This window comes from Dunckerocampus dactyliophorus, chromosome 1 (genome assembly GCF_027744805.1).
Source record: "Dunckerocampus dactyliophorus isolate RoL2022-P2 chromosome 1, RoL_Ddac_1.1, whole genome shotgun sequence".
NCBI lineage: Eukaryota > Metazoa > Chordata > Actinopteri > Syngnathiformes > Syngnathidae > Dunckerocampus > Dunckerocampus dactyliophorus.
In genome coordinates, this window is record NC_072819.1 from 21,542,680 (window position 1) to 21,570,658 (window position 27,979).

The 27,979-nt window shown below is 44.5% G+C and overlaps 1 protein-coding gene across 3 annotated transcripts in view; it reads left to right on the forward strand.

Moving 5' to 3' along the window:
• LOC129177727 (caspase-9-like) overlaps positions 1-27,979 on the forward strand; it is a 44,728-nt gene that overhangs the window by 5,645 nt on the left and 11,104 nt on the right. The window contains exons 5-10 of one of the 3 annotated variants that reach the window (XM_054769157.1): positions 1,026-1,202; positions 1,268-1,357; positions 1,462-1,609; positions 1,684-1,869; positions 2,765-2,874; positions 7,653-26,139. In XM_054769157.1, coding sequence (XP_054625132.1) covers positions 1,026-1,202; positions 1,268-1,357; positions 1,462-1,609; positions 1,684-1,869; positions 2,765-2,874; positions 7,653-7,781 — 840 coding nt within the window. In that variant the 3' untranslated portion in view covers positions 7,782-26,139. Of the gene's footprint in view, positions 1-1,025; positions 1,203-1,267; positions 1,358-1,461; positions 1,610-1,683; positions 1,870-2,764; positions 2,875-7,652; positions 26,140-27,979 lie in introns of those variants that run through there. The other 2 variants (XM_054769140.1, XM_054769148.1) reach the window with 2 other exon arrangements.

The following is a 27,979-nucleotide window of genomic DNA, read 5'->3' on the forward strand; positions in this document are numbered from 1 at the left end:
CGCTGCAAATAACACAGCCAGTATTGTCTAAATTCCTGATAAGATAATTGTATCTTGCGAACAGTCAATCATGGTGGTAGCGCCATTGTCTGGGACTCATGAGTGCTGCAGTTCATATGAGGGAAACATGAATTCCAACATGTACTGTGACATTGTGAAGCAGAAGCTGGGCCACATAGCATTTTTTCAAAATGATACGGAGCACAAACACACCTCCAGGATGCCAAGTCCCTTGCTGAGGAAGGTGAAGGAGATGGAGTGGCAAGTTTGTCTCCTCCAGATCTGGATCCAATTGAGCTCCTTTTGCGCATCCTCAAGTTGAAGGAAGATGGAGCACAAGGTGTTTTACTGTCTTCTCCATCAAAAGCTCCACTAGCTTCATGGAGGAGTGCAAGAGGATTCCAGTAACAACCTGTGCAGCTCTAGTACATTCCATTTATAACAATGATGCTCACACAAAATACACTGTGGACACAGTTTGGACACGTTCACTGTGAGGTGTATTTACTTGTGTTGCCAGCTACAGTATTTAGACAATAATGGCTGTGTTAGGGATTTAGAATCCCACTGACATACCTTCTATAGAGGAAGCAGAGTCTGAGGACAGTTCCATCTCCATGGCTGAGGTATCTGGGGTAGGCAAAACACTCCCCGGTGGCAAAGCTCCAGGGGTGGACGAGTTTGAATTCCTCAAGGCTCTGGATGTTGAGGGACTGTCTTGGCTGACACGTCTCTTCAACATTCCGTGGAAGTCGGGAACAGTACCTCTGTATTGGCAAACCAAGGTGGCTCCCCTTTTCAAGAAGGGTGACCGGAGGGTGTGTTCCAACTATATTCCAGGGTGATGGAGAGAAGGGTAGAGAAGTTTCCTCTGTAAGGTGGCTGGACTCACCCCAAGGGTGAGGAGCTCAGTCATCTGGGAGGGGCTCAGAGGAGAGCGGCTGCTCCTTCACATCGAGAGGAGCCAGTTGAGGTGTCTATGGTTCTCGCCCATACCTTTCATTATATATTTTTTTGCATGCCAGAGCTACAAAATGGATTCCAGCCCGTGCGGACACTGCCTCATCATTAACAATGTGGCTTTTGAGCCACAGAGTGAGCTGAGTGACCGCTCAGGGTCGAACATCGACTGTGACAAGCTGGAGAGAAGATTCCAAGCGCTTAACTTTATGGTGGAAGTCAGAACAAACCTGAAACAAAGGGTAAGAGTAACATCGTGTTCTTTTATAAATGCACAAAAATGCTAACAGTTCACACCACATTACAGAAAATCAAGCAAGAACTGTTAGATTTGTCAAAGAAGGACCATTCTCCATATGACTGCTGTGTGGTCATCATTCTGTCTCATGGCACCGAGGTGGGACATTTTTTAAATGGACATTTTAGCTTTACCTCATTCCATTCTTCTTATATGATAACCCAGATATTTGGTACAAATGTAATGTATTGCATGAATTACAGGTGAGTCACAACAGATTCCCCGGTGCTGTGTATGGTGTCGATGGACAGTACGTTCAAGTTCAGCATATCACAAACTACCTCGACGGGAAACACTGTTCATCCCTGCAGGGAAAACCCAAGCTTTTCTTCATCCAGGCATGCGGAGGAGGTAACTCACTAACTGGAATTTTTGGACACTATTTAGTGATAGGATTACATTCACCATTTGTTACTGCCTTTAAGGGGAAAAAGACAGAGGCTTCGAGGTGTCTGATGAGGTCGAACCATCGAATAGTGGAGAGGATGACCAGACGGATGCCATCCCTATGTCATCCAGCAGCGACTCACTGAGCATGTCTGATGAACCTGATGCCAGAGCCACACTGCCCACCCCAAGTGACATTCTGGTGTCCTACTCTACTTTTCCTGGTACTCATTATTTATGTCTAATATGTTATCTTCTGTTTGGCTGTGCTCACACTTGTGGGTCGGTACTCTGGTCTGGATCAAAATTTTGAAAAAACAAGATATTTGGTACACACTTTAGTGGGGTTTGCTTAGCGTTCACACAGACATTTTTGTCATGGGGCCATGACAAAATATGCAGACTTATATCATACTTAAACACTTCAGACTTAAATCATAGCAATTGTGAGTGGGGAAAAAAGTGAAGCTCATATTCAAGCCATTCAAACGGAAGGATACCAACGGTAGTTATGTTTAATATTTCAAGTTAATTAAGCTAAAAAAGGTTTATGTTTTAAGTGTGCAGCAGTAGGGGTACATGGCTTCAGGTCAAACGTCTGAAGGATCTGGAAAAAGTTTGGGAACCACTGGTTTATATGATTGCATTTACACTTCAACAGCCGAACCTAACCAGCAGCGCAATAACACCAGAGTTAATTTTAACCAAATCAAACACGACAAGTGTGACTGCACCCTTAAAATGCACTACTAAATTTGACATAATATCTGAATGTGAGTGTAGCAACACTGTCCACCGGGTGTCAGTAATGCACCTCTAGGCTGGTATTTTACCTCCTTTAAGAAGGTGGCAGTGGTGGTTGATCTGTTTGCATTGTTCTACTTACTATCCACAGTGTTTAACATTATTCCATTCCATTATTTAAATCACCAAAATGATATGACAGTTCGAAACAACTGCTAACTAATGTTATATTACATTATAGTAAATATTAATATTTTGGCTTTAAATCAAATTTCCTTAATTCTGATTCTAAGAAAGTCACCTCCTGTTCACATGTGCATTGTTAATGTCTGAACAATAGTATTAGACATTTCTGTGACCTATTTCCCCACACAGGCTACGTGTCTTGGAGAGACACTCAATCCGGCTCCTGGTACATCGAGACGCTGGATCGCATCCTTGAGGAAAATGCTGCTACTGATGATTTGGTCACAATGTTAATGATGGTGAGTTTCTTGTTGTTTAACTATGGTTTTTTATGAGCTCATCATTGGACATCATGATTTGAAGATACATACATCATTTAACATGTAATTTATAACTCCTCTCTGAGCTACAACCTTATCGTGGTGGAGAGTCTATTGGGTAATTCTGGAGAAGATGATCCGCAGGATAGTTGAATCTCAGTTGATGGTGGACGGAGGACCACAGTCCTTGAGGGTGCAAGGAAGTTTACTCAACCAGTCCACACATGTTTTGTGAACACGAAGAAGGCATTCGACCGTGTTCTTCAAGGAATTCTGTGGGGAGTACCTCTAGAGTATGGTGTACCGCACCACCTAATTTGGGTGGTTTGCTCCCTAAGTGACTGGTGTCAGAGCTTGGTCCACATTGCTGGCAATAAATCTGACTCGTTTCCACTAAGGGTTGGGGGGTGCGGGGTTGAGAGGGGGACAAAAAAAAAAAGAGAGTCAAGGACAACAGCAGCAACAACAACAATTGTGACAACAAGAACAGAACAGAAACATACAGAACTACATCAGCAAATAAATGTCTGTGACAACTACAAAGACGAACAAGGACATAAGGACAAAGGACAAAACAATATCAACAACCACAACGACAATGCTGTCAATGACAATCACACATAATAGCAGTCATTAAATGATGAACTATGATAGTGATCACAATGACAATACTGCATTGAAACAGTCACACATAATTGTAGTAATGAAATGATTATCTATGATAGTGAACAGAATGATAATTATTGTAATGCACATCATTGTAAAAAAAACTATAGTCATACTGCTGATATCACCGTCGCTGTAATAAAACCAACAACATAATAACACCCTGGTTAACTCAGTGAGTAATGTGGGGAAGTACGTATGTACTGTGAGTGGTCATATGTACAGGTATCTCTGTAAGTGAGGAAGACTTCATATATATCAAGGTGCAAGAATGTGTGGGTGTGTAATTGTGACCGAGAATGCATGAAAGGAAAGGGGCCGCCTTCCACCTCCCAGAGAGCCCCGCCCCAAATAGCCAGGCCGAGCCCCCGCGGCCAGAAGGCCACCAGGCCCACAGGGGCAGACAGCACAAAGATCAGTGCCCCAAGAGCCAGCCCAGAGAGCCCTCCCCCCTGGGAAGACCAGCAAGGGGCCGAAGAGAGGTAATCCCAGCCAAGGACAGGGCGCCGGCAGGCCGGAGGACTACTAACCCCTGAGACCAGCGAGAGATCACACCCCACAAAGGCAGACGAGTACCGGGGCCACAAACCGGCAGGCCCAGAGACGCCGCCCCCACAACCGGAAAGAAGCCCGCCCACGCCGGAAGCGCCAATCCCCGCCCACCCCCACCCCCAAGGAGCGGAGCCCGGCCCGCCCCGGGCCAACCCCCGCCCGACCCCCGACACAGGGCCGCCCCCCCAGGGATGCAGGAGGCACACCCTCCACGCACCCGGCGGAGGCATGACCCCACGGAGCAAACCCCTGTATGCCCCCCCCCCCCCCCCCCCCCAAAAAAAAAATAAATAAATAACTAAAATAAATAAATAAAAGTACACACACGCACGTACATACACACTCCTACGCACCCACACGCACGCACATACACAATCCTATGCACTCAAGCGCGCACACACACACACACGCGCGCGCGCACACGCACGCACACACAGTGGTTGACTGCCCGACACCCGGAAGCCTCACCCTATTCCCCGTTGGTAACCCAAGGAGCAGAGCCGGGGACCCCGGGGGTCCCAGACATACAATCCAAAACCCAGGCGCGGAGAGCGCGCACCACCGGGATGCAGGAAGACACCAGGCCACACCCTCCCAACGGTAGGACGCCACCAGCAAGGCAGACAGAGGAGCCAGCGAGGAGGAAAGCGGGAAACTGAGCAGGCGGGCGGGAAAACGGGCGAGCAGCCAGGCGAACCACCACATAGCGCCAACCGACACCCGCGGGCCAGCAAACCCCGAAGAGGGAGCGGGAGCACCGCACCCCAAGCTGCAGGGAGGCCAAGCACCAGAGCCGAGAAGGCGAGACCAGCAGCATATCAGCCGACGGACCCCAAAAACCACCAGAAGCCAGACCAGCTACATGCCACCAGAGCCGACAGCGCACCACCCGCGCACCGGAGCCCCACCCCCGACAAGCCCACAGACAGACCGGGGGAGGCGAGGACACAGACAGCGGCCCAGCAGAGCACAAAGCGCAACGGCGACAAACGCCCAAGCGGCCAGCAGAGGACAACCCCCCCCAGCGGGCCCGGGCCAAAATTGGGGGGCAACAGGTCAGTGGCATGGCAGGAGCAAAGGAGCCCCGCAAGGCAGCTCCCCTCCCCAACCACGCCCGACCGTAGGCCACCCCTCAAAGTCCTGTATGTATGTGAGGTGGTGCAGTGGCACAGGAAGGACGGGGCCCCAAACCCCAACGCCGCCCAAACCGAGCAGGGGGGGGACCAAGGACACATGACCGACCGGCCACCCACCACAGCCCAGGCTCGGGCGAGCCACAGGCCGCAGGACGCACCACAGGCCCTACCCGGCCCGCCAGGATGCCAAGTCCGGCCCACCCAACCCCCCAGCACCCCCCAACACCGGAGCCCCACCGGAGGTAGCGTCCACAGCGCCACCCCCAAACCGCCAAACACTACCGACCAGCCACACGCCCCAAGGCAGATCCGACCACCACCAGGATAGCGGGAACCGCGCCCACGCGCCTCCCACATACCAACACGGCCGGCAAGGGAGCAACACTACGACGACCCCAAGAGCACCGGACCCCACATAGAGCGGAGCACAGCCACACCCACGAAGCACGCAAACCAGAGGCGCCAGGGAGGGACAGAGAAGCAAGCACCGCATGACAGGGCCCACGAGAGGAGCGGCCCCCCCGCCCGGCGCCCAAGCATATGCCCCCGCCCGCCCCGCCCCACGCCGCACCGCAGACTGGCCACCACTCCACCCCCCACCCATCCACCAACACGCCAAGGGAGCAACCCCGGAGGGAGGGAGACAACCGCCGGCCAGGAAGCAGAGACCAGCCAGACACCAGCAGGTAGCAGGGACCGCCCGCCAGCCCCCCGCCAACCCCACCTCCAAGCCCCCGGCCAAAGCCACCCCCCGACCGCCCCACTCCGGAGCAAGCATCCCCCCGCCAATTCCGGCCAGCGCCACGCAGAAGAACACCACGCCGCCCGCCCCCACGCGCACCGACCCGCTCACCTGCCCGCGGCCCCCAAACCCCCCGCCCACCAAGCCACAGCGGCCCCGTCCCTGAAGGGAGAAAGCAAGGGATCCCCCCCACCCCAGCACCCCCCACCCCGAGCCCAAACCGCACATCCGCGACCCCCACGTCCGCGTCCCCAGTCACCCGGGGGATAGCCACAGGCGCCGGAGGACAACATGCAGCTCCCACCTGTCACACATACACCACACACATAAATCGGTAAAATAAAATAAAATAAATAAATAAAATTAAATAAATAAATAAAAAGTGGCAACCCAAACCACCCTCCCACCCAGGGGAGATAGCTCCACAGGGGCAGCTGGGCTCAGGCACCCGCACCCGCACCCACAAAAGGGGGAGAGGCCGGCCCCCACACCCCACACTGGACGACCCCACGCGGCAGCCGAGCAGGAGGGCTCAGGGCAGACCCCGCCCCACCCCCAGAGGCAAAGGAGGCGAGGGAGAGCCAGCGCCACCAGCCGCACACGGGCCCCCCCAGCAGCAGTAGGCATCCGGCACACGCAGGATGCAGCACCCCGCCCACCCACCACCCCAGACGTCAACCAACGCCGTCCCCTGAACGGCCCCCCCACGACTCTGCCCTCGCCACATCACCCGACCCGGGTGATGTGGCTAAGTGATTGTTCTATGTCTAGCCATAAATAGTCCAGTGGGTTAGGTTTGATCCATTTTAAGATATACTGTAACCTGTTTGCAAGGAAGTAGTTGGAGAATTTGGACAGAATTTCTCGGCGCAGCCAGGGCATTAATGGGATCCGATTTGGTGCCTGCAGAATTGTGTCTCTGCTTTTTCAAGATGATTTGGTCCTGCTGCCTTCATCGGGTCGTGATCTTCAACTCTCACTGGATCAGTTCGCAGCCGAGTGTGAAGCGGCAAGGATGAGAATCAGCACCTAAAAGTCAGAGTCTATGGTTCTCGCCCAGAAAAGAGTGTAATGTCATGTCTGACATCCTGCCCCTACAGGAGGAATTTGAGGGGAGGATGGAACACAAGATCGACAGGTGGATTGGTGCGCCGTCTGCAGTGATGTGGTCCATTTTGGTGAAGAAGGAGCTGAGCTGAAAGGCAAAGCTCTCAATTTACCGGTTCATATACATTTCTACCCTTACCTATGGTCATGAGCTTTGGGTAGTGATCGAAAGGAAAGATCGCAGCCGCAATGAGTTTTCTCCGTAGGGTGGTTGGGCTTTACCTTCGAGATAAGGTGAGAAGCACCGTCATCCGGGAGCAACTCAGAGTAGAACAGCTGATCCTCCGCATTGAGAGGAGCCAGATGAGGTGGCTAGGGCATCTAATCAGGATGCCTCAATGGGGAGGTGTTCAAGACACATCCGACCGGTAGGAGGCATTGGGAAAGACCCAGGACACGTTACTCAACTGCCCTGGGAATGACTTGGGATCCGCCGTAACAAGCTGGACGAAGTAGCTATGGGCCTGCTTAAGCCCCCGCGATCCAACCTTGGATAAGCGGTAGAAGATTAATTGATGGATGGACATACATCATTTGTTTTTCTTTGTTTCCAGGTTAACCTCGTAGTCTCTCAAAACTCTGCCAAAGGGATCTACAAGCAAATGCCAGGTTCCTTTAACTTCCTCCGCAAACTTCTTTACTTTCAAACACTGAGCAAAAATTCACTTGGACAGAAAAAATAAAATACTGTGTGTGTTTTTAGCAGTGGGCAGCTCAGTGATGTAGTGGTTAGCATGTCTGCCTCAAAGTCTGGCAGTCACGTGCGGTCAGGGGAGCTGGGTGAGGCAGAGCCTCTGTATTTTCTGTATGATTCCCATCGTTTATAACATTTTCTCGAGTAAAGAGTGCTGAATTTGACCATTTCCAGATCAAATACATAAATGCAGAAACCTAAGACGAGGCGGCTGCAAACACTCTTCTCAGCTTAGTGCGCACCCCAGCTTACCATCTGAAATGAGTGCACTCAGATGGTAAGAGTTGGATCAGGGCACCTGCCAGTGCCTGTCAACATGTTTCCAATAATGTATTGTTGCAGAAACATTTATTATACGCCATGGCTTTATGCAACTTGTGTAATGTCTTTCATGTAATTGTTACATCATTATTTTTGCTAATCGGACAATAATACACACAAAAATGTCATATTTGAGGCGCTTGCAATACACTTCCCATCCTGAAGGGGTCAGGGCGTGTGTGAGCTGGAAGGTGCTTGTCACTGCCGTCCTCCTTTTTTTTGGACAGCAGCTCCAGTTGCAGCACGTCAAATGCAAGATATTTTAGGCTCTGCTGAATGAATGAATTTTACTACCAAGATGGAGGATTATATACCCAAGCTCACCAGGAGGTGATCGGACTTGCACAACAAGTATCAGATATTTTCCTGGAGAAGGATCGTGTGCATTTACATTATCGGGCAACAGTAAGACCACAAATGTGCCATGTGATTGACAGACACCCTGACAACCAGTCCAGGGTGTACCCCGTGTCTTGCCTAAAGTCAGCTGGGATAGATTCCAGCTCACCTGCAACCCTGAAGAGAATAAGCGGTATAGAAAATGGATGAATGCAACAGTGGTGTGTGATTTTTTTTATACGCTATATATTTTTTTTAATTCAAAGAATGTAAATACTGATGAGTCCAGGATGTACTGAAAATAGCTGGGATAGGCTCCAGCATACCCATGACCCTAGCGAGGACAAGCGGTATAGAAAATGGATGGATGGATGTAAGTACATATTAATGGCTGCATTTATTGATTACGACGTATTTTGTACATTTTCCAACAGTATATGGTAATACAGTAATTCCTTGAATTTATGTAACTTAAGCAGTATATTTTATGCCAGTCACACTGTACTTTGCTGATGTTGATTTTGTGAAGCAGTGTCAATTTTACCGTATGTATGTACTGTAAATATTTAGGTCTTTGATTGGACACACTTTCATATCACCATCCCAGCCAATTCAAGTGCTTTTTATGGTAACTTTTTACGGAGCTGGAATATTACAGTTCTATTGTTGGGTTCAAAATAAAAGCTCTGAAAGGATAATACCTCATGATGTTCTTTGGCATATTTGTTTTTTTCAACAGTGGCAGCTTGCGGAAGGGGGGGGGGCATCTTGTTGATAACTCGGCTTTACTTCGGCATCTTCTAATTGTGACGGCATTCACACATAAATTTAGAAATTACATTTCTGCACTTTATATATTTTTTCCTCTCCCATCAACATTTTCATCGAGGCACCCTGTTCTCTTGAACAATGTCTGAACTCACTAATTTAACTCCACGTTTATTTAGCACGTGTTTTTCCCCTTTTTTTTTTTAATTTCCTTTCAGTCATCACTGATTAATGTGTCTATTGTCACACATTCTCTCTTCTTTTCCCTCCGTGTTGGAAAATGGTCACATTTAAACAGGATGTCAACAGACTGTCAGGAATTGTGGGGACATGGAGAAGAGAGTAAAAAATAAAATAGCTTTGCTTATTCCTACAGCTTTTTGCACATGTTGAATTATGCAAGTCAATTAATTCATTCATTCATTTTCTGCACCGCTTGTCCTCACTAGGGTGGCGGGGGTATGCTGGAGCCCGTCCCAGCTGACTTCGGGTGACAAACGGGTTACACCCTAAACTGGTGGCCAGCCAATCGCAGGGCACGTGTACACTCACATTCTATCATGCATACTTTGGAATGTGGGAGGAAGCCGCAAACATGCAAACGCCACACAAAGTCGCCCAAAACGGAGATACGAACCCAGATCTCCTGACTGTGTGGCCAACATGCTCACCACTGTGCGAGTCTAATCATATGCTTTACCTTAATATAACTTGTTAAGCATATCTGAAAAAAAATAAACCCATGATGCTGCAATTATTCAAGCAGTCAAGATGAAACCACAACATACACATTGAACTTTGATAAAATAGAGTATTTTCATAACAAATATACATAAACTTCAGTTTATCAAGCATGTTGATGCCAAGTTGTTACACAATTATTTGTCCACAACTGACGTGTTTGCCCTTATATTCTTCTTACCTGTCTATGACATTTGGTTTTATCGTATTAGGAACAAATATTGTGTCACCTTTTTACATGCAAACTAGTCCGTTTGCCCTGTACTGTATTGTTCCATAAAATTTCACTAAAAGTGCTCATACAAAGCGCCTAATGTGCTGCTGACTAACTGTCAGTGCATTTTTTATTGCACGCGCCTGCTAAATAAACTGCCATGGGGCCACAGGAAGTTGCGAGTGCCAGCAATTAGACAAAGGAGAGAAACACTATTGAACTGGATCTTGCCAGGATTTAAAGGACATCCGCATCAACAATAAGTTCCATCCTTTCGGCATTTATAATTATTTTGTATAATTTTCTGCATGTAAAACTATAATTATTGATTATATAAAATGCTTTTTTGGTAATATTTTTGTGTGTCTGAGCAGATTAATTGGATTTACATTTTTTCCTTTGGGAAAAATTGCCACTGTTTTGGTCTGACCCTTTTAAACTATTTAATCACGAAAATCGAGGTACCACTGTACATACATTTTAAAGTGCATGCAGACTTATATGACGCTGCTGGATGCTGACCACTCAAATGCAGTTATCAACACTCAAACAAGGTGTGTCAGGCCGCCGCTTCCCTCAGCTCACTGTGATTTGTTTTATCTTTGTTTTATTGTTTGTCACGAGGACCGTCGACTCTCTGCTGGCGTATTACTGTCAGGAATTACTGAAAATCCACAACAATGTGGCCGCCTGTGCAAAACACGAGTACTGGGGGCCAAACAAACCAAGTCCCTCTTACCTGACTGGCGTGCCAAAGTTCCTGCTGCGAGTGGAGGCCTTGCTTCCCCGCTGACACTTGGGAGCACGGGGTGGCTTTCTAGTGAAGCTCAAATCGTGGCTGGCACTTTCCCCCAAGGTGGTGCGGTTCCCACAAAATATTCCACGGTAACATGAGGATTGTTTTCCCCGCCACGTCTCTCGCGGCATGCTCACTGCCTGGTTGGTGCCCATCATTGGACAACACGAGGAGCGTCGTACGCTCCGCCTGCGGTGCCCTCCTGGAAATTCAGGCGGCATGAATCCCGGAAACCTCTGGCTGCTGAGCCGGGCAGCTCCGACGGCTGTTAAAGTTGCAACAAAGTGTGCGCTGGTGAATGCAAAGTCAGTCTCAAAACGTTTACGCTCCAGGACCTCTTCAAATTGCACTCTTTGGATTTACAATTTCACTGAGACCTGGATTAATGCCGGTGAGTCCGCTGCCTTCTCTGAACTGTTGCCTCCCGGTTGTGCCTTCATTAACAGGCCAAGAATTACTGGCCTTGGAGGAGGTATTGCTACTGTTTTAAAAACGTCTTTTCACCACAAGCCATTGTTGATGGTGTCTTTCTCCTCATTTGAGTTGAACTGCGACAGACTGAGCCAGTCATTTACAGACGACCCAAACACAACAAAGATTTTATTAAGGAGTTTTCTGACTTTATCGCTGCTTTGCTGATAAAGTATGACAAGTTTAATTGTGGGTGATTTTAATGTTAATGTCTGCTGCTCTTTTAAACCAATGGTGAAATACTTTTTGGAATTGGTGGAGGCCTTTAATTTGATACAGAATGTCACTAGACATACACAAATGCACGGACACACTTTAGACCTCTTATGTCTTATGGACTTCCTGTTGATAACGTCTTTTTGAGCAGTGCAGCATTGTCAGACCATAGTCCGGTCATGTTTGACTTTGATTTAAACTAGAATACAACACTACCTATTACTGTATGCCATGGCCGTTTAATCAAGCCTGGCACGGCCACTGCTTTTGCCCCTCTGTTCACAATTGCAGCGCAGGCTAAAACGACCCCTGACGCTGCTCTAAACACTGAGCAGCTCATAAACTGTTTTACTTCTACCTGTGCTGATGTCCTGGACAGTTGTCCTGGGACATCTACAGGGAAACAGGATGTGTTGTTGTCAAAACCATATACGTAGATGCCGCATCGAACGCTGAGCCTTACGTCAACGTCGCCGCCATATTGGATGTGGCAAGGCTGCGCTGTAAGTGAATACAAATAGATGTACTTACTTTCATAAAGCGCCTTTCTACAAAGACATTTCAGTTAATGCCTCTCGTTTATACATTCACACACACACTAATATACTTGGGAAGAAGTTGCAACAGTTGGAAACAATGTATTTGAGCTTCTCAGATGGCTAAGCAAAAACTTTATTGATCCCGCACAGTAGTAATTCACATTACATCAGCTATAGAGCACAAAGTACTGCGAAAAACCATACACAGTATACATACATACAATAGTTTTAATGCAATAAAATCAGAATATAAAATAAGAACATGAAAGTTATCAATCAAAATAATAATCAGCAAAATAAACAATACCCTTTTAACTAAAAATAAATTAAATCTTTCCAAGAATAACATTAATCAAGGCAAAGGAAACACACATGCATTCTTATTATGGTTGCTCCGATCGATCGGCCACCGATCAGCATTGGCCGATTTCCGTGAAAAAGCACGGTATCGACATATCCCTATACTTGATTTTAAATGCCGATCAGCTCCGCCTCCATTGCAGGAGCCAGCCTATAGCGATGTGTATGTCTCCTGCCCACTTTCCCTTCACAAAGCCGAAACAAGCATGTCTGCAAGGTGGGACTCCCTGTCCTTGTGAGAGTGATGTAAGTTTTTTTCACTGCAAAACACACCTTTTAGCAAAACTTTTTAGTTTGGTGCGGCATTTGGGGGACGGGCACTTGGCAGGGTGTGGTGAGTTTTCGTGTTTCGGGGCGTGATCGTCGGTCGGGCGGCTGCGAATTAGAACGGTTGAGGAAACCGGGTTTGCCGACTTCCTGTGGGTCCTGCTGTAGCACCATCAAGCTGCTCTTGCATCTAAAGGCTCCTTAAAGAAGGCGTCTGATCCGCGAAGTTTCACCGAAGTTTTTTGTATTAAGATGTAAACTTTGGAGCTAATGGGGCACTGGTACCATGGCTGCAGAAAGTATTGCAGCAGCTTCTTGTTTAGTTTTTAGAGTATACGACACTGTATCATCTGCTTATTTTGGTAGTTGAACACACATCTGATAAGTGATTGACATAAAGGCTGAATAAGATTGGGCCTAATATTGAGCCTTGTGGAACTCCAGCGGGGCAAGTAAGATAAGTTGACTGAAAATGTCCTATTTGTACATCTTGCTTTCTATCTCCTAGATATAATTGCGTCCAGCCACGGGCTCTTATTGAAAAGTTAAAATGAGTACATTTTGAAACAGGCACACCTTTTTCTTAGCTGCTTAATGATTTTTTGCTTTATTTTGCCAGTTTTATTTCATACTTTGTTTCTACAATGTGCCGTTCACAGGTCCAAAAAACGCCGTCCACAAATGGCCCACGGGCGGCACTTTGGACATCCCTAGTTTACATATTTCACAGGGAGGGGGACGTGTTACAAATGAGCCTGTCCGTGCTGTTTATTCGTAGCACTATCACTAAATGACCCTCACTATAAGCAAAGGGTGGATACAGGCACACACACCGGTTCGAGGAGGTAGCTCCGGCGGCAAGCCTCTTGTGAGGATTACACAGTAAATGCATGGTGAAGGAAACACTTCATTGCATCTTTTAATGCGCGGCGCGCGGGAATTCAAAGCGTTTGTTTAATTGTTTATTTTTACTAGTTTTAGTTTGTGCAGCACTTTGGAGGCTGTGTTTATAAAATGTGGTATGTAAATAAAGTGGATTGGATTGGACTGCAAGTGAACCTAATTATCAGTGCTTTTTCAATGATGCTGCAAAAATGTAGCTCAATGTTCATGTGGAGTTTTGGGAATTAACTGCAAAGAAATGGAGATACTATATGAATGAAATAAATGGTGGATTTATTTTAGTGTCTGTACTTTTGGGGGAATACTCTTTTACTCTCACCTGGGTATCTGAAAGACAAGAGGATGTCCCACCACTGGAATGGGCAGCCAGTTCGGATGCTTCTGGTGAACTACAGTATCTAAGACCAACCTCTCCAAAGACATCCCTAACTTAGCAGTCATTTTGTAGTCTTAACTAAAGATGAAAATTGCAGCACTAAAAATACATTTGCCACAAAGTAAGAATAAAATATGCATTTATGAAAGGGGAAATTAAATTAAACTGTTTTTAGTGACCCTTGACCTGTTAATGTAACTTTTTTAAACCACAAATAATTATGAAAACAATAAAACAATGAATAAATCAGTTAACCTTTTTTAACAGTTTATGTTGTCAAAACAGTAAATATAATAGAGAGGTGTACATAGCGTATTTGGTAAGTACTTCCACACCTTTCTGCTCCACCCATAGACACACATCCCATCACCACAGTAACGGTGAACTGGACCCAACATTTCATTGTTACTTCTATCAAAATGAAAATAAAGAATTGAAATTAAAACACAAAGCAAGGAAAACTCAGGTGCATGACCAACATAAAAAATGTATAGTAACCTACAGATCTCAATAGCAAACATGCTATGGAAGCTTTCCCGATACGTTTATGGAGCACTGTCGGGCAAATTCTCAGGATCTGCAAAAAACACATAAATACATTTTTACAATTGCAATATATAAATATTTTTGGTCATATATGACCAAGTGCCCCGCTATTCTGAGACCACCAGTAAATAGTGAAAAACTGCTTTTCAAAAATTCATCAGTTAATGATTGCAGTTTTGTGGTTGACTATGGCCCATCATTAGTCAAAAAATATTGGAATATAAATTATATGTAGCATTCCGGCAACTAAGCGTCAGTAATGGCACAAAATGTTGATGAGACATGACATTTCATTACATTACCATCATATTGCATGTAGTCAGCCATGGCATGTCTGACATGATTGAGTGAAAATAAGTTTTCCTCCTGGTACATGTGGAAGTGGTAGACGTTTTTGGCTTCTTACTTCTCTTACTCCGTTTGAAACCCTTTCTCAAGTTTAGAATAAATAATTTGGAGGCTAACTAGTTAGCTCACTAGCATGCTATGCAGCTGTGGCCATCTCTTGTGTCCCTGCAGTGATCCTGGATTAGCAATGTGGTGTAAACAAAGAATAATAGGGGTGTAAAGGTGACTATAGGGTGTTATTTCATGTCTACAGGGCCCAAATAATGGTAAAAAAAAGTATTTAGAAAGTCATAAACATGTTTTCTACTGTATGTTCTAACTGCAAAAATATTCCGTTTATTAATATTGAATCCTATTTCACAGATATTCACTTAAGTGATAAACAAGGGACGACTGTAACTGAGATGGCCATAAGAACGTTGATGTTGACGTTCTCCTCCAATTTCGGATCAACATTTGCAATATACTGTGACTGTTGTAATTAAGTGGGAAAATACTGTATATGTTACAAATACTGTAGTATTTGTACAGTAATTTTTGGGAAGCTGACATTTTTGATAGGCTTTCTTATCAATGTCCAATATTGTCCAGCACTTCATTACCGATAACGATATCAACCGATATCAATGTGGGCAGCAGCTCTTCCTTCTAATTAATGTTTTGTAATGAATGGACACATTATGCTTCTTTTACGATGATGCCACTGGATGCATTTCACAAATAAACGTTTGTGCAAAATAAGACAAATACTGCTATATGCAAAACAAGTTATAGAAAAAGTGCCAAAACGCTGCTTGTGATTCTGAGTGATTCGTCCTGAGGTGTGATATCAGACGCCTTACTGTCCCAGGGCTCTACTATACTGTATGTCATGTCCCACATGGCAGGTTGGACTTTAGTTTTGGTTTTCACATTGTTTCTTGGTTTGTGCTTTTATATTGGTTTACTCTTTCCTGTTTGGCACAATGTGTAGCAACTTTGTGGTCGCTGCAAAGCACGTGCAGCGCTACTATTTAGGCGGACAAAAAGCAAAACATAAAACTTTACAGTGATTACAAATTCCATATTTGCAATCTGAAACTTGAAAATAATTCCAGACCGCTGACATACTGAGAAAGCAAGCTTTGTTGCTCTGTGTAGCATGTCATCACACGTATTTCGATATCATTATCAGCAGAAAAATCGATACTGATGTGATCCAAAATCTAATTTTTATGCCGATATTGGGATAAAAATATCCCTGTTTGAGCGAGGGCATTTTATGGTGACCAGGCAGTAATTATGATGAACAGGGAAACTAATTAAACAGACAAAAAATGTTTTGCATATTCATTGATTATTTGGTTATGAAATCAAAATAACTGAAAGCAGAGCTGTCAGTAGATAATTCAGCAATGATGTCATCGAGGTTTGACATGCTGAAGGGAGAGTGACATTACGTGAAGATGTGGGGGAGATCCCCTCAATCCTACAGGCGAGGAGCCTTTGCACAAACAGGCTTCATTACGTGGCACCGGGCATCACTGACACGATCTGCAAAGTGAAAGAATTTACTGACTGCAAAATGCTTCAGTGATTTTTCCGGCATCAGGGGCTGGTAATAACACAACTGTAGTATATTTCTACAAACTTAAAGACAACATTTTCAGAACAAGACACCATCAAGATAACAAGAAAAATAATGTTTACCCTCTCAGTTAAATATGCCTCGCACACATATTAAATTATAAAATGCGTTGATACTACTGAGAATGAAAGGTGACCGATCAAACAGATCAGAGTCACGGTCTAGCCTTTAGCCTGGTCGTCAGGCTAATGCTACAAACGCGCTTTCGTTTGCTGTGTCTAGCGGTTTTACATGTCTCCACTGCTTTGCAGACTGCTGGGTCATCTTGCACTGACGTCACGTCGTAACTGTTATGTTCATACATGGGTGTGTGGGCTGTTATGGGTTACTGGTACTTTAAGGTTTGGCCTTCATGTGTAACTCTTATCTTAAAGTGTGGAAGTGACGTAAAAGCCGTTAAGCATACTCTATGTTGCGGCATGGCACCGCTGGCTGAAGTCGTTTGACAACATTTTGATGACTTTGGCAAACTCAGACTTGCCTGACGCTGTGTGTGCTGCTGTATCATTGTCTTGGTCAGGATAGCCAGCAAATTCTCGCCACGGCCACATTGCTGCAGGTGCATTTCTGCACGGGGAAGAGCCACCGAATGCCGTTTTGAGCCCAGCGCACGTGTGAGCTGTTGGCGCACATTGTCTCAGCGCTGCGCAAGCTGGTGAGACACTGTGATTTGGTGCAGCTGGAGGACAGTCTGATTTTTTACCAGATCATTGAAAAAATGTCCTGCAGCCAGCTTAGAGAGAGGCTATTACTGGAGCCAGATTCATTGACATCCATGGATGCTCTCAACATAGGAAAGCGTCTGGAGGCGGCACTGTCGGAGGCGCGCAAATTCAGCTGGGTGGTGCACGAGCGTGTGACGTAACTGCCATCGCCGCTGGTCCAGAACGTCGCCCTGTACTGCACAAATTGCGGCTCCTCTGACCATGCTATGGTACATCAGATGCGCCCTGCCCGAGAAAAGCATTGCCAGAATTGCAATAAAAGGAACCACTTCGCACGTGTGCATCTCCCTCCCCCTGCTGGCACTGACACCACTGCTGTCCCTGTCAACAGTGTCGAGCATACATACATTTTTCAAGTACCTCACATGCGAAGTAATTGGACAACCCATCCAACTGTTGGTCGACTCGGGTGCAAAGACGTCCCTTTTAAGGAAGCCCACCTTTGACCCTTTCTTCAACCACGTGTCATTGAAAGCAACAACTGAGCCCTTGTCAGGTTACGGCCATGCCCCCATCAGAGTTCTGGGCGTGGCCCATCTGTCAGTTACCTACGAGTGCCAATGTGCCCCCCACACAACGTTTCATGTCATGTCATGTCATGGGGCTGCCTCTGTTGCATGCCATAGGACAGACGCACGTAGCCAGGGGGTTCTCCAAGTGGATGCCTCATGGCCTGACCTGTGTCGCTGGCCTGTATTACCAACGTAGTTGATGGTCTTAAGCCTTCTCCCTCTCCGCTTTTTTAAGGAGGTGTGGGCAACTATTGGCCCCTATGTTTGTAACATCATCAACAGCAGCCTGTCCTCTGGTATTGTCCCTTCCTTTTGTAAAAAAGGCTGTTGTTGAACCTTTGTTTAAAAAAACGGGTCTTAATCCTTCAATTTTATCAAATAATCGGCCTATTTCTAAACTATCTTTTTACGTCAAAGATTTTAGAAAAAAGTGTTCTTGCACAGATGCAGCCTTTTTTTTAGATGAAAATGGGATTTTAGACACTTTTCAGTCAGGTTACAGGGCCTTTCATAGCACTGAGTCTGCACTTTTTTAATGACTGATTCTGGTGGTTCAGCCATTTTAGTGCTTTTAGACCCGGCTGCTGCTTTCGATACAGTGGACCATACTATTCTTTTATCTCGCTTGGAAAACTGTGTGGGTGTCAGGGGGCCTACCCTTGAGTGGTTTAGGTCTTACTTAAGATACCTTACTGTGGGACTTGGGGACTCCACCTCGTCTACCGCCCCCCTTGACTGTGGAGTCCTCCAAAGGATCAATTCTGGGGCCCATCCTATTTACTCTATACCTGATCCCACTTAGTACAATATTTAGATAGCATGGCATCTCCTATCACTTTTATGCAGATGGCTGCTAGATTTACTTACCTCTTACAAGAAATGGCCATGCCCCCCTGACAACCCTTCTTGAGTGCTTAAGCGACGTCAAGGTCTGGTTGGCTCAAAAAATTTTAAAGCTCAATGAGGGGAAGACAGAAGTTATCCTCCTTAATAATAGTGACCACCTCTTGGACTTGGGCCCCATCAAGAACCAAGTCAGTTCCACAGCCACCAGCCTTGGCGTCATAATCGACGGTGGTATTAAAATTAATAAACAAATCAACGCCATTGTAAAATCCTGTTTTTATCATCTTCAGCTTCTATCCAAAGTTAAGCCGTTTTCATCATTGTGACATTCCGAACAAGCCAGGCACACTTTTATTTTGTCACGAAGGACTACTGTAATGCACTATACTCTGGAATAAGCTATAAATTACTCTCTCACTTACAATTAGTCCAAAACTCTGCAGCATGGCTTTTAACAGGAACCAAAAAGAGGGAGCACATTACCCCAATTTTAGCCTCCCTGCACTGGTTTCCTGTGCGTTTTAGAATTGATTTTAAGATTTTATTGTTTGTTTTGAAGGCGTTGAATGGGTTGGCCCCGCAGTACATCTTGGACCTCATCCAAATTTACAGTCCAGCGCGCACATTGAGGTCCGAAGGCCAGCTCCAAGTGGTGGTGCCTAAAACGAGACTTAAGACCAGGGGAGACCAGGCCTTTTCCGTAGTTGGCCCAAAGCTGTGGAACACTCTCCCCTCTCATGTAAAAACGGCCCCCGCAATTGAAAGCTTTACGTCTCCAACTTGGTGGCGGAAATCCTGGTAATGGCCGTCACAGTCATGACACAGCGGTCAGGGTGAACCCTATCGACCCCGGAGGAAGGTCAGTACGGTGGTCACCCTGACGGAGTTGCAGCAGTCTTCAGCAGGAGGATGAGGTTATCACCAAGCTCCATACTTATGTTAGGAGGGCTGGCCGGCCAAGGTGGAGGACAGCCTACTCCCTTATCACAGAGAGCAGGGCGAACGCTCCTGTTGGGGTTGGTGTGTCTGGCCTATGTACACCGCAAGCACATTCAGGTCGGAGCACCTGCACACTCCCGGTTCTTGCTGGTTGTGCACAACGCAGGCATTTGACCCAAGCTCCGCCAGCACACCCACCATTACAAACCGACTGGATAAGCTGTTTGGTCGCTGGGGCTTGCCCAGGCCATCACAACAGACAATGGTACCCAATTCACCTCGGCCAAGTTTGAGAACTTGGAATCAAAGCCTGCCTGGAGGAGGGGCAGACATTCAGCAGAGCGTTAACCATACCCTTTTGACCTTTCGGGCATCTAAGCAACCGCTTCAGGGGAGTCAGTGGAATTGCCCATGACTAGCTGGGAACTGAGGCAACCGCTGGACTGTTTGAGGGTGGAGACAGCCCCTGCACAGAAGTGACCAGCACCACGGGCGGCCAGAGCCCAGGTCCGAGGCTCACAAGCCAAGATGAAGGCCCGTTTTCTTTGCATAGAGTTCGGCTCCCCTCCTTGTCGGCAGGGGACTGGGTGTTGGTAAAATACCCTAACCGCCAGAAGAAGCTGGGAACCTGACTGGTCGGAGCCACTCAGGGTGACTCGACGAGCTTTCAACTGGAGGATGGATCTGGTTGGTAGGCAAATCGCCTAAAGCAGGTTCCAGCTCCAGTGGACCCTCCTCCATGCCCAACTCCAGTGGCAGTTCATGAGTGGTTGGCCAGGCCCAGATGTCACCGTGACGGTGGCGGCGGGCTGCCAGCTGTGGATGACTGGCCAGGGCGCCCACAGCGATCCAGGGCCCCACTGGTCTGTCTGGAAAATGAGTGGGCGGGGTCATTGTATGTTTTCTATGGGGGGAATTTTATCTTCAGATGTGGTTGTGTGGACTGTTGTTATATTTTACTGGTCCTTTAAGGCTTGGTCACCAGGTGTAACTGTTATCGTACAGTGTGCAAGTGAAGTAAAAGGCATTCCTTATTTATTTTATTTTTTTGTATTTACTAACTGTTACCAATTTAGGGTGTATGATATGTGTTTTCTTGTGGGAAAAACGCCTATTTTTGGAGATTTAAAAAAAAAAGATAAATTAATTAATACAGTATAATTTTTTACCAGAAATCCATGAATTTGCAGAGTCGCAAATGTTGAATGGCGAATATGCGGGGAGCCACTATAAATGTAATACAATGAATTAGCATGTTGGCCACACAGTCAGGAGATCGGGAAGATCTGCGTTCGAATCTCCTTTGGGCATCTGTGTGGAGTTTGCATGTTCTCTCCGTGCGTGCGTGGGTTTTTTCCAGGTACTCCGGTTTCCTCCCACATTCCCAAAACATGCATGTTAGGTTAATTAAGTTAACTGGCGACTCTAAATTGTCCATAGGTATGAATGTGAGTGTGAACGATTGTTTGTCTTTTTGTGCTCTGCGACTGGTTGGCGACCAGTCCAGGGTGTACCCCGCCTCTCGCCCGAAATCAGCTGGGATAGGCTCCAGCATACACGCAACCCTAGTGAAGATAAGTGGCACAGAAGATGGATGGATGGATGAATTAAAAACATAAAGCTACGTACTGTATATCCCATGCAGCACAAACATAAAGTTCAATAGTCATGCAATTGTGCTTTCTCAGTTAAACAAAAATATTTATGCTAATCCAACTTAATTTTCAAATAAATCGGTCACAAGAAAACAAATATTTTGGTTCAATTGTAAATATGAGTGGTCAAACACCTGCAGCCCACGAGCCATATACGGTCCATGAGAGCACTTGATCGTGCCCACCACTGGAATAAAAGGATTAGGATCCAAGGACCCAATAAAAACTTATATGAAAAAGGTTCCTTGCCCATGATTTAAGATCATGGTGCAAAAGCAAATACCCTAAAAGGACATCTTAGTAACTTAGCACCAGTCAAAATCTAGCCGAGAGATGCTAAATACTAGTAGGCTGCAAACTACTTACTTTCACATGCATAGACAACGTCCAGGTACTTGTAGGTGCCTCCACAGGGGTCTCCAAAGACTCCATTGCTCGCTCTGATGGTGCAGCTGTTTTTCCCATTGCAACTATTGAACAAAGAGGAAATGTTGGCTTATAGGAAATTAGCACATTTCAGCAAAAGGTATTTTATAATCTTTGTTGTAATTGTTTAGCAAACATGTTATCTAGCTATTTAATTGTTTTGAAAATCATTTCAGAAGAATCTTCACTCATCATATTGAATCAGTATGTTGGCTGGTAAGAAAGTGGCAAAATAAGTTTATGTTACACATGTGAATGAAAAATATTCACCATTAAAATGTAAAAAATTAATGAAAATAGCAACTCTTTTAAATAAATACCCCTTAGCTTAACTTCTGAGAGTCTTTTGACACTGCGTTGTATTACATTGTTTCCTGAGGTCTATCACGACCTCGAGTTGGTATTTAGTAAGGATAGAGCACAGAGCCTTCCTCCTCATCGACCTTATGACTGTGCCATTAAGTTGCTTTCGGATGCGCCATTGCCTAATGCCAAATAATACCATGTTTCTGGTCCGTAGCAGCAGGCGTTAAAAGATTACATTTCCTCCTCACTCGCCGCAGGACTCACCCGCCCCTCATCCCCTCCTCTCGGGGCGGGTTTTTTCTTTGTCGAGAAGAAGGATGGGTCCTTGTGACCCTGTATAGACTCCCGGGGGTTGAACAAAATACCTGTTAAGGATCGGTATCCATTACCTCTGTGTTTTCCTCGTTACACTCTGCCAAGATATTCACCAACTTAGATTTACGGAATGCTTACCATCTTATACGCATAAGGGATGGAGACGAGTGTTACGTTACGACACTTTGATTACCTAGTCCTGCCATTCAGTCTCACCAACGCCCCAGCCGTTTTTCAGTGCCTTATAAATGATGTGTTAAGCGATATGCTTAGTCATGGTTCAAGGGATTAAAGGAAGATGATAAAGTGTAGTCTACAATGGCCACTATCTGTCACTAGTAACACGCACTAGACTTGATCTCGACTTTTATTATTTTATAATTACAGTATTCATCTCGTAACAGGCACAATTGTAACATTATAATAATAATAATAGCCATCATCATGACAATAACACGGGCTACTTTTGTAGCTGCAGTCCTCAATTCTCAATCCCCAACGTCATTTCCTGTCCACATGTCCGGAAAACATTTTTTGAAACACAAACACAAGTATGAGTCTTATTTATGTCTTAAATGTCTTATTTTCTCTGATTATATCTACTATATTGGGTAATATGAGTGTAAAGGTGACTATAGGGGTGTTATTTCATGTCTACAGGGCTCTAATAATGGTAAAAATCGGGGCTTAAATCAGTACATTATTTTAAGTCTGAAATTGACATGAATTAATCAGAAGTTGCTATATTTATAGTTTATTATTCAGCTACAGTATATGTGTATTGTGTATGTGTGTAAGTGCTCTCTAAGACTTTATTATTTATTTTTTTTTAAATGATCTGTGTGAAGTTGGTGATTCATGCAAACATCCATGGATAGCAAGGAGGGAAATAATCTGTTAGCCTTGTTCACTATATTTTTCTCAAAAGCACCACGTTCAGTACTACAAGCAAAGTTTTCCAACTTTATATCACTAGCCAAATTATAAGCAAGCAGACAAAAAAAAACAGCAGTGACTGACGCACGAGCCGTACGCAGCTGTCTTGTGAAATGCTCCGCGTACGTTACAAAACAAGTTTAAGATTGCAACGTGCATACTGCAACGTATTGAGAGGGATGTAATATTTTACCATGCTTATAATGTCGTATGTATGTACATACAGGCAGAATGTTTGATGCAGTTGTGCAGGTGTACCTAATGTTGTGGTTAGTCAATGCATGTTACTGTTACCACTGTCTGTGTCCAGCCTCCGCGAATGGAGAAGCTAGAGGTGCCAGCCTCTGAGCCAGCCAGTCATCTAAATGTAATGCATGAGAAGGGATTCATTTAAGGGAAACTGTTAGTAATAGCAAGTTTTACAATTACTGAAATGGCGGTGCTAAGTGTATTAACAGCAGATGATGTCCTAATTTGATGGTTGAGATTCACTCCGCAGTTGATCGAAAGCATGGCATTCATTCAACGTTATTGCATGCTGTGTTTATGTGTGTCTAATTTCTCATGCAATGAAACCAAACCTTTGACTCTTTATGCCGCTTAGGCGCCATGTTTCTTGCTGGCTAACTGGTGAATGGCGTCACCACTCACGCTGTGTAGCTACGCAACATGAGTGTGAGTGGTGAGGTCATTCATGCCAAGTGGAATCGATAAGGTAAGTGAAACACTGGGAACAAGTTCTCAACAAGAATTCAACAAGTTTTGATTCCCAACCCCAATTTACACATACTATATTTATCCCTGTCCCCACAAAATGTGGACTAATTTCTCACAAGATGTGATATGTGATTTTTTCCCTGAGCGTGCAATTGTACCTGTTAGCAACGGCTGGAGAAGAGCTCAAGCATTCGTCGTTTTGGACCTGAGATGAAGGTCTTTCGTATATGCATGTGGTGTTGTCACGGCGTCCAAAGTTGGACTCATGGACAGATATAACTTGTCCTTCACCTGATGAAAAGAAGAGACAATTGTGATGTAAGCAGGAAGGAAATGTGGGGCGGCCAAGACATCCAAACAAGTACCGTACTCAAGAATATTGAAAATACATAGATCAGGGGTGTCCAAACATTTTCTAAGGGCCACATGCATACAAATTGAAAGATGGGGGGGGGACGAGATTGTGGGCATTAATGATGCTAAAACCAATTCATTATCGATCAATATAAGTTCAGCTAGATCAACAAAACATTCACATCTTAGCTTTGTGTTATAGCTAACAAAGCAAATTTGTGTCATATCTAATAATAAGGGCTGTCAAAATGCGCTAATAACGAGTCAGTGGAAATTCCCTTTAAGGCCACTATTTTTTTGATGCAAGATCAACGCAGCAGCAATGCAGGTTCTGTTGAGCCACAAGCGGGAGCAAATATTGAGCAGAAATAGATAAAGAAAAGGGTATTTTGAATGATAAATTTAGCTTCAAAGCCCTGGCAGATGGCTCTCTCGCAAAGACCAAAGTTATTTTGATCTAATGTTGCTGTGAGTTCAATTGTCACCGGACTACGTCGAGTCTCAAATGCCACTTGCTGGACTCAGCTGGAGAAACTGCTGAAGCACCGCAAGTATTTTTTTATTGTCATTTGTACAGTGGCATACAAGTGTCTCAACTAATGAGTGTTTTTTTAGATACCAGCCGTGTCTCAACTGATTTTTTGGTACACTTATTATACTTCTTTCTATCTGTGATTAATTGTGATGAATTATAACTTAACTGTGGACAAAATGTGATTAATTGCGATTAAATATTTTAATCGATTGACAGCCTTACAAATAATACAAGTGACCATATTTTGTTTACTGAAAACCAGGACACTTGGTTCAGAAATTAGATACTGTTCTCACATGATACTGGAAGTTTACTCAGAGATAGGCTTAACCTCATTAGGGTTGCCTATCCCAACTGACTTATTGGCAAGAGGCGGGGTACACGCCGGACTGGTCGCCAGCAGGGCATATACAGACAAACAATCATTCACAAACACTATGGACTATTTTCGTCGCCAATTAACCTAAAATGTATGTTTTTGGAATGTGGGAGAAACTGGAGTACCCGGAGAAAACCCACACACGCATGGGGAGAACATGCAAACTCCACACAGAGATGGCCACCGGAGATTCAAACCCAGATATTCCCGATCTCCTGACTGTGTGGCCAACATGCTAACCACTAGGCCACCATGCCTTATAATATCACTACATATAAAGTATGCCTCCTCAGTATGGATGCAAATAGTTGTATTACAAAATACTAACTATAACCAAAGACACGAATTCCAAAGGAAAAACGATCAAAAACATTCAAAAATGATCCCGGCACAAAAATGATTCCAAAAACAGAACGACATAGTAACCTGACGTCAAATGCTTGTTAAGTTTTGGAATGTAACTAGGGCTGTGAAATGATTAACATTTGAAATCAGATTAATCACATTTTCAAATTAATAATCATGATTAATCACAATTTGCAACTATGTCTGAGGTATGCCAATTTTTACTGCATTTTATTGAAAGAAAGATAAATGACAGGACAAAATTATACATACTGTATTTGTATATATTAAGAGCTCCAAATGATTGATCGAAATGAAAGATAGCGCACGTCTGAAAATCTATTTACCTAACACTAGTCTCTTTAATAGTAGCAGAACATTTGAATCACAATTTAACTGTGTTATTATGAGCACTGAAGGTTTGTGTTCACAGACACTACAACATTTAAGTTGAAATCATATCTTTTGAGTGTGTTTTCTGGGATTTCCGAGCATACTTGCAGTAAATTGTGCCCCCCCCCCACCATCGAGTTACAGAGTGAGTGATAAGAATATCCACTTGTTTTTCTTTATATTTCTGAATTAACAAATGAAATAAAATAGTTATCATGAAATAAATTATTTACCACCGTAAACACGCTATTTTTGACAGCCCTAATGTGTACACCCTGGACTGGTCGCCAGCCAATCGCATGACTACATATATTTATATTTTTATATAATATTTTCTGGAAAATATCGCAAGACATTGGGGTGATGGTTTGATGTCCCCAATTATACTTCAACTCGGCAAGTGTCAGAGGATTAACTGTGCATGTGTTGAACTTTTTCTTTGTTTTTGTGGGAGGCTGCCATGTCGGCAGCTTTTTAGCAACACTTATTCAAAAGCTGCCCACATGGCAGCCTTTCGGGGATTACGTCACATGCAGCAGCATGCCATGATACCAGTCAATTTAATGGTCCAATGAAAAAGGATGAAAACTTGGACATTTCATCACTTTCTAAAATATAAAAAGGACGGCCAGGACATGATGTGAAAACAGGACATGTCCTAGGAAAACAGGATGTTTGGTCACTCCAATTAATCTATCTAATTTAAAATTAATTTGTTTTATTTTTACAATATGGAACTGCACTTTGGACACCGCTAACATGTACAAATCAATTGTAAACTATATAAACCATAAAAACAAGTCAATCTTACCACATGACAAATGTGCCAAAGAGTTCTCACATGCCAAGACGCGAACTGATCAAATCAAATAAAACATGTTAGCCATCATGTGATCCACACTGTTTACAACTTACATGCTGGAGTTTCCACACATACTCGCTGGTATGCAGGTAAAGTTGGTCTCCAAGTATTTAAAGATGCCCCCGCAGGGATCAGAAGTTTGGAAATCATTGATGTTCATTTCACAGCTTTTCTTGCCATTACATCTGCAGAAATGATTTTACAAAAATGTGTGATACAGCAGAAGAAACACAAAAGCACTGACGGCTGACACCTCAGGTGTGCAACACAGTCATTCTTACAGGAAAATCAATCTTAGTTCCTCATTCGTAGTTGTCATCAGTTATATATCTTATTATATATCTATTTTTTCAGTTGTATAATAAAACATATAAGCACTTTATACTATTTAATGATCATGGTAATGTTTCTTTGTTTTGGAGATGCTTAACAAGTTCCATTAAATAACACATTATGTTTTCACTTGCACAATTCAACATGACCAAAAAGAAGTGGGAAGAAGCAAAGCTTCTCTATGTTTCACCAAGTACTGAAAATGTGTTCACTTCCTGTGTTTGACATGTTAAAGGGATAGTTCGGACATGAATTTGGATGACATTCCCATCAGCTGTGTAGTGCATCAACAGTGACTTACCCCCCACTTTGCCCCGTGAGCGGAGTTCTGGTCGGAATTCGGTGAGGAGGAACGTAGTTCCGGTTAGTTGATGGGGTCACCTAAGTCAAGAGTTTGGCTTCTCAAAACAATATGCGTTCAAAAGATGAATACATTTGCATCACAAAACCGTTGCGAACAAAAAAGTCAGACCTCTCAGTCGCTTAATTGGCGTTATTTTCTCTGTTCGTATTTTCTATGTTCGTATCACTACGTGTGTTCCACAGTGTTTACATGCGCAGATGAAGACCACTGTGACAGGAGACTCTTGCGTCGCGACAGTCTCCATCCACTGTGGAATATATATACAACAATGGACAGGCGAGAGGGCGTAGTGATACGAACGGAGAGAAAATAACGCCAATTAAGCGACTGAGGGGTCTGACTTTTTTGTCAGCAACGGTTTTGTGATGCAAATGTAATACTCTCTTCAACACATATTGTTTTAAAAAGCCAAA